At 39.8% G+C, this 14,810-nt stretch overlaps 2 protein-coding genes across 3 annotated transcripts in view; one reads left to right on the forward strand and one right to left on the reverse strand.

Moving 5' to 3' along the window:
- Window positions 1–3,808, reverse strand: part of poc1b (POC1 centriolar protein B) — a 62,181-nt gene extending 58,373 nt beyond the window's left edge. The window contains exons 1-5 of one of the 2 annotated variants that reach the window (XM_042496702.1): window positions 3,375–3,808; window positions 1,738–1,822; window positions 943–1,114; window positions 636–815; window positions 192–299 (exon numbers count right to left, since the gene is read on the reverse strand). In XM_042496702.1, the coding sequence (XP_042352636.1) occupies window positions 192–299; window positions 636–815; window positions 943–1,114; window positions 1,738–1,822; window positions 3,375–3,389 (560 nt within the window). In that variant the 5' untranslated portion in view covers window positions 3,390–3,808. The remainder of the gene's footprint in view (window positions 1–191; window positions 300–635; window positions 816–942; window positions 1,115–1,737; window positions 1,823–3,374) is intronic. The other variant, XM_042496704.1, reaches the window with a different exon arrangement.
- A 790-nt stretch (window positions 3,809–4,598) lies between these two features.
- Window positions 4,599–14,491, forward strand: cep41 (centrosomal protein 41). The gene is made up of 11 exons (XM_042496705.1): window positions 4,599–4,685; window positions 5,013–5,076; window positions 5,188–5,235; window positions 7,477–7,538; window positions 7,836–7,905; window positions 8,075–8,219; window positions 11,125–11,291; window positions 11,371–11,438; window positions 11,533–11,647; window positions 12,133–12,351; window positions 13,064–14,491. The coding sequence occupies exons 1-11, from the start codon at window positions 4,653–4,655 to the stop codon at window positions 13,189–13,191; spliced, it is 1,119 nt and encodes a 372-aa protein (XP_042352639.1). The 5' UTR covers window positions 4,599–4,652; the 3' UTR covers window positions 13,192–14,491.
- The last annotated feature ends 319 nt before the right edge of the window (window positions 14,492–14,810 follow it).

Raw genomic sequence — 14,810 nt, forward strand, 5'->3', positions numbered from 1 at the left:
ATATATTGGATGTTCTATTACAAAAGGGTAAAAAAATATAAAGTCAAGAGACTTTGCCAAGTACAATTTCATAAGAAAAGATAATATGGTTAAGTTGTTGCTGTAAAGTGTTGTAACAAAGCTATAATTTAAAAAAAGCCCACATTGATGGCAAAATTAGAGCTAAAAAGACTAATAATTTTGGGACTTACTCTCCATAGTCAGTGAAACAGTTGATGCAGTGTTTGGTGGACGTGTCCCACAGCCGGACAGTGCGATCGTCTCCACAGGACGCTATCAGCCGCCCGTCTGGTGAAAACCTGAAGTAAGGAAAAGACAAAAAATTACAACTACAGCACAAACTGCTTAGTCTTGTTCACTGAATTCTATCTACTTGTCTCCACCAGATGTTTTTTCAAAAGACTGAAAATGGGGAGAGTAAAATATTTGAAAAAAGTGCATAACTATTATTTTCGTTTGTAAAAAGTAATATGTTACTGTGTTTTTCCTTGGATGAATCCTTGGTGAGCTGGACCAAAAGTTAATTTCAGAAGCTGGCTTAATAGTAAGGCCATTTTTGGGGAAACCAAAACGATACATGGACACAAATTTGCCAGAACATAAGAAGGTACTGAGGATGTGGTGCTGCTGGGTACCTGGCACAGCGCACCCAGTTGGTGTGCTGGTTGAGAGAGTAGACAAAGCACTGCCGGTGAACGCTCCACACTTTGACAGACTTGTCGTCAGACGCTGTCACTAGTCTCTGTCCATCATGGGAGAAAGCAACACTGCGTACAGCAGCCGTGTGGGCTTTGAACACTGTTGACTCTCCTTTCCTGTAACACAAAAATACATAGTAACAAACACAAGTGTTCACTAACCGAGCTTCATCCAATCACACATACCGCACAGCCTCAGCCTGTACAGTCCTGATTTAAATGGTAAAAAGTGACATGAGCCTACATGGAGGGTGTCCACAGTCGCACTGTTCTGTCCTTGGAGGAAGTGGCCACCAGGTTACCAGAGGGGGAAAACTGCAGCCCTGTGATGATGTCCTGATGACCAACATAGCGGAAAGCCCTCGCCTTTGGAGCCAGATTCCAGATCATCAGGCTCTTATCCGCTGACCCTGAAGCTAGAGAGAGACAAACAAAAGATGAATGGGGAAGATTCAGTCAAGACTTCAGGGTTCATACACATTTTTACCAATACATTTCCATGACTTTGAGGCAAATGTTAAAGACCACACATTCTCTGAAACGACCATTGACACTACTTGTCAGTTCTTTTTCATGACTATATAATAGCTTTTTTATATTAGGATTATGACTGAATATGTAGATGTGACTTAGGGACTGTTCATCATTTATGAGAGGGGTGGGGGTGCAAGAAGGGGGAGGCATGTCAAATAATGGTTTAAGCACTGAGGAGTTTTTTTTTATTATAAGGGCATCCACCTTCAAATGGCTGTTTTTGTATTTATTATCGTGCCAACTTTTAAAGAAAACATGCCTTCCAAACCTGCGGGCCCCTGGTTTTGGAAGGCATGTTTTCTGTAAAGGGGGGGGGGTAAAGAAAACAGTTACTCATGGGTTTGAAGGGCACGTTTTCTTTTAAAGCTGTTGGCCATTTTTGTTTTTCTTAAATGTGTTTTCCAGTTTTTTTACAACCATACAAACCCTGAGACTTACACACTCCCAAAGAACATCTTAACAGCATCTGTGAATTTGTAAAGCTTGCAGAGGCAACACAAATTACCCAGTTGTTTGCGGTTTGGATTGAAGTCTGCACAGGTGACAGCATCTTTATGCCCCTTGAAGTGTCTCTCTAAGGTTGGATCCTCCTGCAATGACAATGCCCACTAAGTCAGCGAAACTCAGCATTTCCTCTGCAGTTTCAATTATTAAACGAAATTGTTTGGTAGAGATGTGGTGAAGGGGGGATGTTCACATGGATTAGCACAGTGAAGAAAAATAATAGCTCTTTTAACTATTAAGACAAGACCTGTGCGATGAAAACTTAACCCCTACTTTATCTCACATAACCTTTTCTGTCAGAATCAGTTGCATCATGTCTGTAAAAGAACTGCTTTAGATTGAAGTCTAGGCGGAGGAAAAGTGTTGCAATGCTACAGTAGAAGTGGAGGGCTGGGAAACAACTCTCTATAGGACACAGCCTATCCGAGTAAACAGGGATGTGTTTTATGAAAGCAAAAAAGTCGTACAAAGTCATATTTACAAGTGCTATATAAATACTGTGAAAGTGACAAAACGCTCAGTCTACAGAGAAAATTACACAGTCCATATTCAGAAACTGTGCCTTTAAACCAGCCGTCTGTGAAGTTGTAATGTCACCGTTATACTATATGAAGGTAGAAACTGCTGCAGTGCCATTACATTCATTCAAAAGTCCCCAGGAAGAGTGCTGGGTTTTGAAGCTAATTGGCCAAACAGTGGTACAGCAATTTCTGGGGTCCATCATTTGATGCCATTGGACCAAAAAAGACTTTTTCCCATTGACTTACATTGAGAAAGAGGTGTCTGTAAATCAATGGATACCAGGCATGGGCAGTATCACAGTATAATGGTATACCAGGGTATTTATGGAGTTAGCGCTGCACATTAATACCATCATATACTTTATACCCTGATGAATTTTCAGAAAGGACTGAAGGAATGAAACATAACAAACTGTCACAACTTTTTAATATAAAGTCAAGTGAAAACTTAAATTTAAAAATGAATAACTGAAAATAGCTCCTCGAGGCTTTACATAGTGAAAGCTCTTCCCATGCTGACACTTTCCTTGCACCTTTAAATTAATTTTATCGGCAATCATTAAAATAAAGTGCCGATACAGGTAATTGGCAAAATGACAAATATCGGCCCCAAAAATCTGCCGAACCCTAGTATATTCAAAAACTTAGTATAAGAAAAACAATGTGTTTTTTTTAACATTAAAGCATGTAGCCATGTTCTGGGAGAAACCCAAAATGCAAGTATGACCCTAAAAATGAGCATATGGGACCTTTAAGTGGAGGATGAGGAAATGCTTTGAGGGCTGGGCAAAAACTCCCTTTTGGACACTGCCTTTCGGAGCAAACCATACATAGTCGCGTTTCATGAAAGCAGTGAAGACAAATTAGACTGAGTACATAGTTCAAGAGTTGAAGAACGTCATAAACCAACGAACAAGACAACTAAAAGTTATGCGGTAACGATTTAACTTAACAGAGAGGACCTGAGGTGTGTTTGACAGCTCCTCTCGGCAAATCCTCTTAGCAGAGACGCAGCTAGCAAACTCGCCGACTCAGCTAACATTAGTGCAAGTTCACGTTATCAAAATAAACACGCTTCTGCTTATAAGCCTTTTTTAACATTAATAAATATACTTACCATGACAGACGCCATTGTGGGCGTTTGTTAAAAGACTTAGAGGTAGAATTGAACCGCCGTGTTGCTCTTTAACGTCCCTCCCATGGCTGTCAAACAGTGCGCCTTCAGTAACTGTCCCAGACCTGACCTGCCGAGCTCAGATTACACGGTCTTCTGCTCGACAGTCTTTCAGCAAACTTAATTAACTTTGAATTATAAGAGCTGTAATTGACAACTGTTTGTACAAGCTGACGAATGATAACCGCTATTTCTACAGCTAACGCTAAATAAGTAGCCACCTGTGGTTGTGATGCTGTGGCAACCATAGGCTGTATGGCGGCAATGAAGAAAGTAATGCTGCATTCACGTAACATATAAAAAAAAACGGACATGCGATAATCCGTTGTAAAAATTTCATCCGCGAAAGTTGGTGGTACATTTAATGAGTTAAAGCCGTGTATAATGACTCGAAATTAGAGGCCTGCCGCCACATGTAACTGAATAACATGAAAAGCATGAATATTATGTTAGGAGCTGTACTTTATTTATCAGAGGAGGGGGTGGCTGGGGTGTGACTTTTATTTTTAACCTCCACAAAGCTACAGATATTTTCCTTGAGCCTCCCCGAGTGACTTGAGGTAAATGCATGACCCTCCTTCCACCATATAGTAGTTGTTAGATTTTTAAAATGTAGGCTACCCTTTGATGTTTAAAGTTAAAAGCTAAAAACGAAATCTGAAAAAAAAAAAGTCTTGAGTTTTCACTTTTGCTGTGCATGCTGGCTAAAATGGCTATTATAAAGTGTTTGTTTTTTTTTGGTGAATTAAAAAAAGACATGCAGCAGGTTTGGAAGGCATGTTTTCTTTAAAAATCAGCAGTAAAATATATACAAAATACAGCCGTTTTTTTAAGGTACTCCCCAGTGCTTAAAAAAATGATTTGACATGCCTCCCCATGGTTGCACCACCCCCTCCCCTTTCATAAATAACGAACAGTGCCATAGTGTTTGGTGACAGCAGCCAAAGGTATTAAACCTCGACAGCACTGCCCGCACACCACGGATTTAGTTTGGCGAATTTAGATTTTTTAAAACGGTGCTTTCTACGGAACGTGAAAGCAGCACTGCACGAATGAAGGTGGAGCGTCTTTCGCTGCTAAGCAACTAGCCAGCCATATCATATGAAACTGCAGCGGTAGCGCAGTATCAGCTTCTGTGATTGGCTCGGGAAAGCGTAATGACCAATCAGCAACGAGATTGTTAAACTTAAAAATTGATGTTTGGTATTTCGGTTTGAAAAGATGTCGCTCAATCGGGGCATCGGCAATGTGGAGGTAACATTACTTTAATGACAGCTTTACTTATAATATTCACCTGCTGTTAGCATTGCACTACTGATTATATACTGTAATTTAAATACAGCGTGAGCCAACAGAAACAAAGCTAGCTGTCATAGCAGCCTTGCTAGTTAGCTATGGTCAGTGTTACCATATCAACGACAGTGCACCTGTAAAAATGATATCGTTAGCAAAGTTAGCACTTTCTGAAAACTCCCATACTCGAAGAATAAATCAGCTAACGTCAAAGTAAGAATGTGATACACGGTCTTTCTTTTTGGTCTTACAGCTAACAAAAAACTCATGTTTGTCGTTTCTTTCCAGTACATGAAAAAAAGGATACCGACAAACGAAAAGTATCAGCATATCAAAACAAAGTTGGACACAGGTATATTTTCCATGCACAGATGTACTATGTTATAACCTACTTTCATTTGTCGTGAGTCAAATTATTTATAAATGCTTTCTTATGAGTGTTGCTGTCATTTTTGTATTGTAGGATGCAGCCTTACAAAGTATATGGAAAGACTGGAGGAGATTAAAAAAAGTGAGTAACTCTATGGAGGAGGAATCTGACCTGGCATGTGTAAATGTTTATAAGTAGGGATGCACGATATTGTTATCTGATATATCTGATATGCCTATATGTCACAAGTCATTTGGCCAATAACTGATACCGTTATCAATAAATACACTTTCCCCCCAACCTAATTTTTGTGATCAATAAGTCTCTTCTGTAATGGAGTTACCATCATATCATGCATACTCTTTTCCTGATGGCCCACCAGCAGTTAGAGACATAAAATACAATGCTTTTCAATAACATTCATTCATTGTGCAAAATCAAAAAATACTTTAACCTAGGGTTGATGTTTTGTACATGTTCACTTTGTCAATTAAAAAAATATATAAATATCGGTTTGTTATATCAGCAGAAATCAGCATGTTGGCCAATTCTGTCATTGTTTTTAAAGCCAATATTGGCCGATACCAATGACGTGTCGATATTATCATGCATTCCTATTTGTAAGTATCATGTTTTATCTTTTATTCTACTAACTATATGCACTGTGATGCATTCATATAACCCAGATGTTTAAAGGAACAGTGTGTAAGAATTAGGGGGATTTAGTGGCATCTAATGGGAACGATTGTAGATTTCAGCCATGCGATCAAGATTGGTCCCTGGGCTGGACTTGACATTTCTGGACTATGGGACATCTCTGAAACAGGTTCATACAGACAGCTGTATTTTTTTTTTTTTACACTTCCAAACAACAATTTCCAAGTCTTCATACTGTAACTTCTGTGTCTGAGAATCACAATTCACAGTGGGTTCCTTATAGATAAGAACAGCTTTAGCGTTCATTCACACGGACACATAAAACTGCTTGGATCACAGTTTTGACCCGGTGCGAACAAAACAGTGTCTCTATCCAGCCGGATATCAGAATGCTGCTGTACACTATTGGAACCATGACTACATCCAGTCCATTAACATTTTATAAACACTTTCCCTTCTGCCTAAATGTGAACAGGTGGAACTAATACTCTGCTTTGACAGGACTGTATAAAACTCACACATTATCCAGTTACAGTGAAATCAGCCCTGCTACAGCACAGGCCCTGTTACGAAGAGTGATGTTGGTGAGAACTATTTGCTGTAGGATTTGCCAACTTGGCACTTATTTTCTGTGGGGTTTCTTTTCTCTGTCTACCTGTGTACTTCAAGAGGTAAACTGGAGACGTTCAAACCCACTGATATTTCCCAGTTGAATAACTTCTTTGTAGACAGTGGTGATGTTGTGTTGACTCGTCCTCTGATTTCTCAGGGATAAGTGACACAGATTCCTTCACTCTCCAGTGGAGGATTGTGCTGCTGTCCACAAGTAGTCCTCTGTGTGACAGGACTTTGGGGGACATGCTGATCAGGTGCCAGCTGGGGACTGTGAGAAAGTGTGTGCTAGTGAGGCCACACTGTGGATAATACCAGGATCCATAGCACAGATAAAACTGTCTGAGCAGCCCGATTTGGGTGCAGTAGTGGGAGCTCTGGCTGGAAGGCAGCATGGGAACAGACAGGACAGAGCTGAGGTTTAGTGAAGCATTAGAGGGGGCTGAGGACATGGAGGACATGAAAGACCCAGGTGAGTTATGTGTCGTACGGCTGCAGAACAGTGGTTAGATTATGCCTGTAGATAGACTTTTTGACTTTTGACTAACCTTTTGGTATCTTTAGGTACAGCATGAACCTTCTGATATCTGAGCAAATTGGCTTGATTTCTTTCAAAAACATGCGAAGAGGGCAATGAGCAATTTATCAAGAAATGGCCCTAAAATAGCAAGAAATTAGTAAAAAAAAAATCTGCAAATAAAAAAGGAACAGTAAAAAACAAACAAAAATAAAGACAAGAATGACCTCTGTCTCTGTTTGTCTGTCTGTCCATCCTTCTATCTATCTATCTGTACCCCTCTCTCTCTCTCTCTCTCTCTCTCTATATATATATATATATATATATATATATATATATATATATATATATATATTACTTTATTAGTTTTTTTGTCTGTGGAACATTTCTTGCCAAGTTGCTTACTATGTTTTTTCCATGTTTATGAAGAAAGATATCAAACCAATTGCAGGCTTCAAAGGTGCAGCACTAGAAAACTGATGTTGGTTAAAGGGTTAATGTTATTTCAAGACCATCACTTGGGCTTTGTGGCTCATTCCTCCTATAACCTTTTGTAGGTTTGAGTATAAGTTGTTTTTTTTTCTTTGTTTTTCCAGATTACAGGTATCGAAAAGATGAAATCTTCAAGCGGTTAAAGGTCACAACGTTTGCACAATTGGTAAGTATTAATGTATATTTCCTAACGCACTGCAAGATTCATGTCGTACTTCATAAATCCAGTCAGCAGTTATGGTATGATGGAAGAGATGACGTTAAAAAGTGCAGGGAGAAACCCTGATCCATTTACAATGCTTCATGATTAATAGCTTACTTGTGTGAATAGTTTTAGACAGACAGCCTAGAATTCATTTAGCTTGGTGTGTTACATTCATTGACAGACTCTAGGATATTCTTCTGTTTTTGCAGTTTTTCGTCCCTGTAAAAGCATCTATCTAAACTTTGTTTTTCACTCCAGATACTTCAGGTAGCCTCTGTATCCGACCTGAATGAAAGTGAAATTAACGGTGAACCACACATCCCAGAAGGTACAGTAACGAGCAAAATTACTCATTCACTTAAGACTGTGAAACTGCCAAACCGCAAATGATAAAAATGACCCGCTATCATTGTGTGTTGTGGATATAGTGTAACATATGATAAATGGATGACTGTAGGTGACAGTCTGTTGATTTCCTGCTCCTTGCTGGTTTGCAGACGGTCTGTCTGTGGGGTCTGATGCAGACCTGGAGTGTATGTCTGAACACACCAATGGCTCCCCACAGCCGTCGCCTCTGTCAGATCGCCTGGATTCAGGGGACAGCAGGGAAATCTGCCACTCTGCCAGGTCAACACTGCTAAGGTACTTCACAGCCACACTGAATACCTCATACTGTACACAAACACTGTGTCACTTCTAGTGAGAGATTGTTTTCTAAAATTGCTTGTATTCGCCACTGACATGTTTAGAGTATTCTTAGTGTCTAAAAACAGTATGGGAAGGATCCCTACAGAGAAAAACCTTTTAAAGAATAAGATCCTTTGTTTTTAACCAGAAACAGCCCCGAAACCCACCGGATAAATAAACCCACTCGTCTCAATATAAACAAACAGTAATTTTATCATTGTAAGACACACTTCATTCAAAGTGGACAGAAGCAAAGTAAAAATCACAAAAGCTGTCTTGGTTCATCTTTCCACTGTTCCAACTATCACCAACTCTGGTTTGTTTGTAAAAAAAAAACACTGACTTTACCCAGTTAGAACTGTACACATGCTGGGTCTAAATTAAAATGACAATGGTGATGTACAAATTATTATTCCCACTAATATCCAAATCATATTGCAATTGCAGTCAAAATAATAACAATTACAATTTTTTTCAGAATTGTTCAGCACTAATGCATACATAAGCCGCATTTATACTGCCTGTTCAAAGCGGGAATATTGTGTCGCTATGCTGCCTTGCTCTTCTGTATATAATGCATGATAACGGAAAGGGGGACAGAGTTGGTTGGCCGAGACAGGAGGTAAAAACAGCCCTGGTATGAGGTCTGTGCAAAACATAAAGCTGGAAAGACATAACTGTTGGTGGGGAGGTGTGACATTTTGATTATGTATTACCACGCTGCATGGGATTTGAAAAGCAGCTGTGAGAAATTAGCGGCTAATTCAGAGAGAGGAACAGCAGTTGTAAACGTCTGCAAACTGGGAAAACGGCGAGTTTTGAGAACTCCTTACTCTCCAAGCAGAGAACGAAATCACTTAGCATATAACATCGAAGATAGCGGCAATGCAGTGCATTATCACTCGCTGGAGTGGAATGATGCCGCCGTCATTTGTTTCTGTGTAAAAATGTGAAGTAGGCTAAAAGAAGGGACCTCATAGAGGCTCTAGAGCATCTCAGTGTAAAAAGAGCTATAGACACACACAGACAGACTCACACAATCATATTCAGTCACACAAAGCACCTAACAATCACAACTCACAACCACAAGCACACATGTAACCCTACACTCACCATATCTGTATATGCACTTAACATACTGTACATACCCTTTTTGTCCCTTAAGGCGTCTGCCTGTCCCAAAACCCAACCCTCCATTATATCACACAATAACCTCAATCAGTACGCTCTCAGCATCCCCTCCTGTCACCTGTGCCTCCCCCCCAAAGCTTGAACAGGGACCCCAGGAGTGTAACTCTATCTGTGGTCTCTCCAGGGGGTTCAGCCTCTGTAGGCTCTGTCTAATGGCAGAGCTTTTAGGTCATCTTCACCTTGTGGGGAGGACAGATGGAGAGAGAAAGTAGGGCAGCACTGGGGTAAACCTACACAAGGGTGAAGTGGTGTACTTCTACAGTGTTTGGCTGAGCTCCATATTCACATTTGCTGCAGAGAGTCTTTTTCCCCCCGGATCTGATTTCACATTAACTAGTCCAACACCTGTGAGATCAACACTTCCCTGCTTCGAGACAGAGAATCAGTACTGCCCTGTGCTGAATCATCTTTGACTGGCATAGACATGTGTATGTGGGATGCACAGATGAAGTGGTGTTCGATGATTGGTGCCATGGAAAACATGGGTCTAACTAGTCATCAAGTGTCAATAAATTGGGATTAGTCAGTGAATATACTAAATCAATGCATATGGTTGTCTAACCTGATTTAGACTAAAAGAAGCTGTAACCTACAATAATATGTAGTTCTGGAGAAAGATAGTTGATTGTTGAGTCTCATTGCAAGGTTGTTAAATACCAACGCTTTGGGTTGGTGGTTCAGTCTGATTATCAGCCCAGCATTGTCAGTATTTGATGACCTGGTAATGAGATTGCACTGGTATTTTAGGACCTGGGAAAACACAGTAACAGTAGTTAATCTAACTAAAATTTGAGTACGTCACATTAGCCAAAAATCATTTTAAAAAAATTGATGGCTGTTTTTCACTTTTTCCTTTTTGTTTTCTTTGCTATAGGTTGGGATGGCACCTTTGCACAATATACAATAAATATTGGATACCTAATTGTACATTATTACTTACTTAAAGATCCAGTGTGTAGGGTTTGGGGACATGTATTGGCAGAAATAGTTGATATTATTCATAATAGTTTTCATTAGTTTATAATCACCAAAGTATAAGAATTTCATTTTCATTACCTTAGAAAGAGCCATTCATATATACATATAGAGCTGGATCTTTTCCGCAGAGTCCACCATGTTTTTTGTAAAGTAGCCCAGAACGGAAAAACCAAACACTGGCTCCAGACAGGGCAATTTGCGTCACTAACCATCAGAGTTCTCCTACACACTTGGAACATGGGAGAAGTTTCAGTTGAACAGCCTCACTGCTAGATGCCACAAAATCTTACACACTAGACATTTTCATGTTATTATTGTGCCAACACCAATTATTGTCACCTTTCAAAATGTGTTGAAGTTAGTGTATTTAACAAAGTTTATGCACTTATCTATATGTTTTGTACTGAAACATGTCAGATGCCTCATAGGTCCATAAAATTGCGTAACCTATTCAGGAATTGTAGCTTCACTGATGAAAAACAATACATTTTGAAAAATACAATAAACCTTATTTCTGTAGATACAAAACAGCAAAATATGTACAAACAAGGAATGGAAAGAAGGAAGAATCAAAACCACATTTGCCAAAAATTGAAAGATAATAAATTAAATTGATTTAAATAACACATTTACATGTCAGGCTGTATTTCTGACAAAGACATTGCAGCTTCTAAGCTTTTACCTCTTACAGTGTTATTAGTGGTGTGGGAGAGATGAACCTCGACAGGAACAACCAGAGAATGGAGAGTGAGTTGGTGTCCAGCCCAGAGCCAGCTGACCGGCCTTACCCCGACTGCCCCTACCTGCTGCTGGACGTACGGGACCGGGACGAATACGACCGCTGCCACATTATCAGCGGTAGGTGGCACGAACATGAACCCGGATCATCAAGCAAAAAATATCCATTATTTTAATTTGAATCATTTCTCTCCTCCAGCACACAGTTTCCCCATCGCCATGCTGTCTCGAACAATGAACCCCTACACCAAAGACGTGCTGGAATATGTATCCTTGAATTTTATTAATTTAAAAAAAAGAAAAAGAAAGGTTCAGGATGAAGTTACTACTGTTTTATCTGAACTTAACCCAAAAACCTTAGAAAAATTCAGCTGGAAAGATCATCATCATGTATGATGAGGATGAGAGGATAGCCAGCCAGGCAGCCACCATCATGTGTGAACGAGGATTTGAGAATCTGTTTATGCTGTCTGGAGGTAACGTATTGCTCAGGTTTTCTTCATCTACTTCCTTTAATGCAGAGATACTCAACTGGCTTCGCTTGGGGGCCACTTTTGCAAAATGACAGGAGGTCAGGGGCCAGTCGCAGCAGCCCCATATGTGGTTCTAGGATTTTAGGATGTTTTTAGGATTTTAGGACGTTTCTAGAATTTTAGGTCTTCTGTAGGATTATAGGATGTTGCCAGGATTTTAGGACATTGGGGGCTTAGCTAGGACCTCTGTCAGGGGGTGCGGGAGATCCTCCACTGGCACTTATTTTTGATAAACAAGCTCTATCTTGATGCTGTTTTATGCACTCTTATCTATACTAAAAGTACAAAAACAATCCCCAGTGTGAATGACTTTATTTTAATTGGGTATTGAGTTGAGTATCAGTGCTTTCCTACATGTCACCACTATTTGGTGTAGCTGTGGACGTGGCTGGAGCTATCTATCGTCTCCCTCTGCTGTCCTCTCCTAGGTCTTAAGGTCATTGCTCAGAAATTTCCAGAAGGGATGACGACAGGCTCCATCCCCACCTCCTGCCTGTCCTCTCCTACATCACTGAAGGGAAAGAAGAGCTCTTTGCAGCCGCAGCAGCCATCTAAGGCAGCAGAGAGGAGGTGGCGGTTTACATCAGACGAGCTGACCAAGGTCCAGGAGCAGTTGGAGGAGATACTCATCCCCAGTAACTCCAACAGTAAGACCACACTGTCAGAAACTCAACTTAATGAGAGTATTGGGGAAACTTATATCAGATCAGCAGGCCTACTCTTTTTTGGCCAATACTCAAAGCCCACAATAATCAATATAGGGACTGAAAATGTCGAATCGGTGCATTGCACTTTTTCTGTTTCGTTAGTTTAGTTGATAGGTTTATAGGCTTATAGCAGTTTATAAGTTCATAAGCAGTTGTTAATTTACGGAGGATTCCTCAGGGGAAAAAATGCTCCATTTAAACCAAAGTGAATTCAGTATTCTTGTATTTTTGGTAAATTTTATTCTCCACGTGTGAAGGATTATATTGTTGAGGTGACCTGTGTTAGGTCACAGTAGTGATAAACTGAATTAATTGATTGGAGGTTTACCAACTCATTCACATTCTCCATTTTCCCAAATACCAAATTACATAATTGCTTCCAGGAACTTTCCCACAAACTTGATGTTGGATATCACATCCTTTTCAGCAGTTGATGGGATCCATAAATAAGGCATGACAGACCAGTCCTATCAGTCAAGATCACAAAATGGTTTAGATTGTCTCATTCGTTGTGATATTTTTGCTCCATTTCATGAAATTCTGTTATCTGGTAGATTTAAGTCACACCTCATAACCTTCACCTGAGAAAGTTTGACTCACAATTGTTATTTTTGACCATCATTTTGCTTCTTTGCACGTGTGTTCATTGCAGGCCGCATGTCCAGCCGCATGTCGACCAGCAGCTCCCAGTCTAAAGCGTCCAGCGCTCGGAGTCGACAGAGTTCCTCCACAGCTGGGAGGGACAGCGCCAGGGTTCAGAGCAGTAGACCCTGGAAATAACACCACCTCCACCTCCCTGCACCCAAACCATACAGATATACCAACAAACATACCTCCAACACAAAGTCCATTCACTTCAGGCTCCGTAACTGTAAAGAAACACACCTCTGGTCCAAATAATCCTCCAAGATACTGTAATCCCGTACAGTCAGAGGTGAGCAGGAAACGACACAGCTCCTTAATTTAAGCAACTTGTAGACACACATACATGTGCTTCTGATATTCTCTACCATCTTTAATCCATCTCACACCCAGACGCTGAATATTCTTTTCAAATTTTGTTCCCAGCAACTAAAATATATACATATAAAACTCTCATTGGGACTTCATTAACACTGGACAACAGTATGAAATTAAAAACAAATTTTCAAATGTCAGCTGGAACAGAGCAGAGAAATTCTGGAGGTTTATGTCAGACTAAAGTATTTTCCCCTTGATGTTTTTTCTTGATATATTTAATAAATGGTGTGTGTTTGAATGTTTGCACAGTGCCTCATCTGCGAACGTGGAAACCGATGGATCTGTTTGCACTTAAATGAATTTCTTGACACTAGTTGCATCTGTTTTTTTCCACTTCACTCTGTGGATAACCTGTTCTTTTTTTTCTTATCATTTTTATGTCCAGAGCGTTCACATTTTGCTCCATTACTACGACAGGCACCAAATAAATGGCATTCCTATCATACTTTTTCGCTGGAGACAGTATGTTGATATGATTTGATATGAAGGATGTGCTGGGGATTGTTGTATTACATGAGATGTAATATATAAATACATATAGTTACAAAGCTTGAGAAAAGCTGTGCTGTATTTTTGTAATTTTTTCCACATTATTCTGATGTCTTATCTGATTCCAAAACTGATGATAAACCAACAGCCTTTATGTACAACTTTTTCATGTGCTCATGCTGTTACGTGACTTTCGTGTTAAGTTTCCTTTGTGCGTGTGGATTGAAGTACTGGAAGTTGTAATCAAACTAGCTGATTAGTTGAGGCCTTCACAAAGACAGTCATCACAAAAATAGCAATGTAACTAACAGAACGAATTGTGCATTTTGTCATGGTAGTAAAAGCAGCACTTCAGTACCTTACAGATGCATTTGAAAAACAGTATTTCTAATTTGTGGCCTTTTGTTGTAATGATGTATTGCATGATTCATGGTCAACTTTCCCCTCTAGACACTCACACAGTGTCCTTTGAAGTGCATTTTATGAAAATATGGACTGAAAGATATGTTTTCACTCAGTCTTAACTCACATTAACAATCTGATCACATGATTATGTTTGTAAATTAATGTCAAATAAAGTGAATAATTGTTTGCTGTATCCGAATTGTTTCCTTGTCTTAATAAGACAACACATAGCGAAAAGGTTCTTTCTCTCAATACCCTTTCACATGCCCCGATCCAGATCCCCAACAGCAGTCGCTGTCAGCAGGCTTGATTAGGCCGCCTGTGCCTTGTTAGTCAGAGTGAAGCTATCAATTAGGTGTCTAACCTCCACTTTTACTGGTGAAATGTCTTACTTTTTTTTGTAAACCAGGTTTTTGTGTTTGTTTTTGCTTTTTGTTTTAACCTGGTTTATTGATGATAGTAATGATTTTGCCTTTTGTTTACAA

Source organism: Plectropomus leopardus, chromosome 11, assembly GCF_008729295.1.
Source record: "Plectropomus leopardus isolate mb chromosome 11, YSFRI_Pleo_2.0, whole genome shotgun sequence".
Classification (NCBI taxonomy): Eukaryota; Metazoa; Chordata; class Actinopteri; order Perciformes; family Serranidae; genus Plectropomus; species Plectropomus leopardus.

Coding starts and splice junctions, on each gene's coding strand:
- cep41 (XM_042496705.1), top strand. CDS start 4,653: ATGTCGCTCAATCGGGGCATCGGCAATGTGGAG. Junction 4,686..5,012: donor GGGGCATCGGCAATGTGGAG/GTAACATTACTT, acceptor GTTTCTTTCCAG/TACATGAAAAAAAGGATACC. Junction 5,236..7,476: donor ACTGGAGGAGATTAAAAAAA/GTGAGTAACTCT, acceptor TTGTTTTTCCAG/ATTACAGGTATCGAAAAGAT.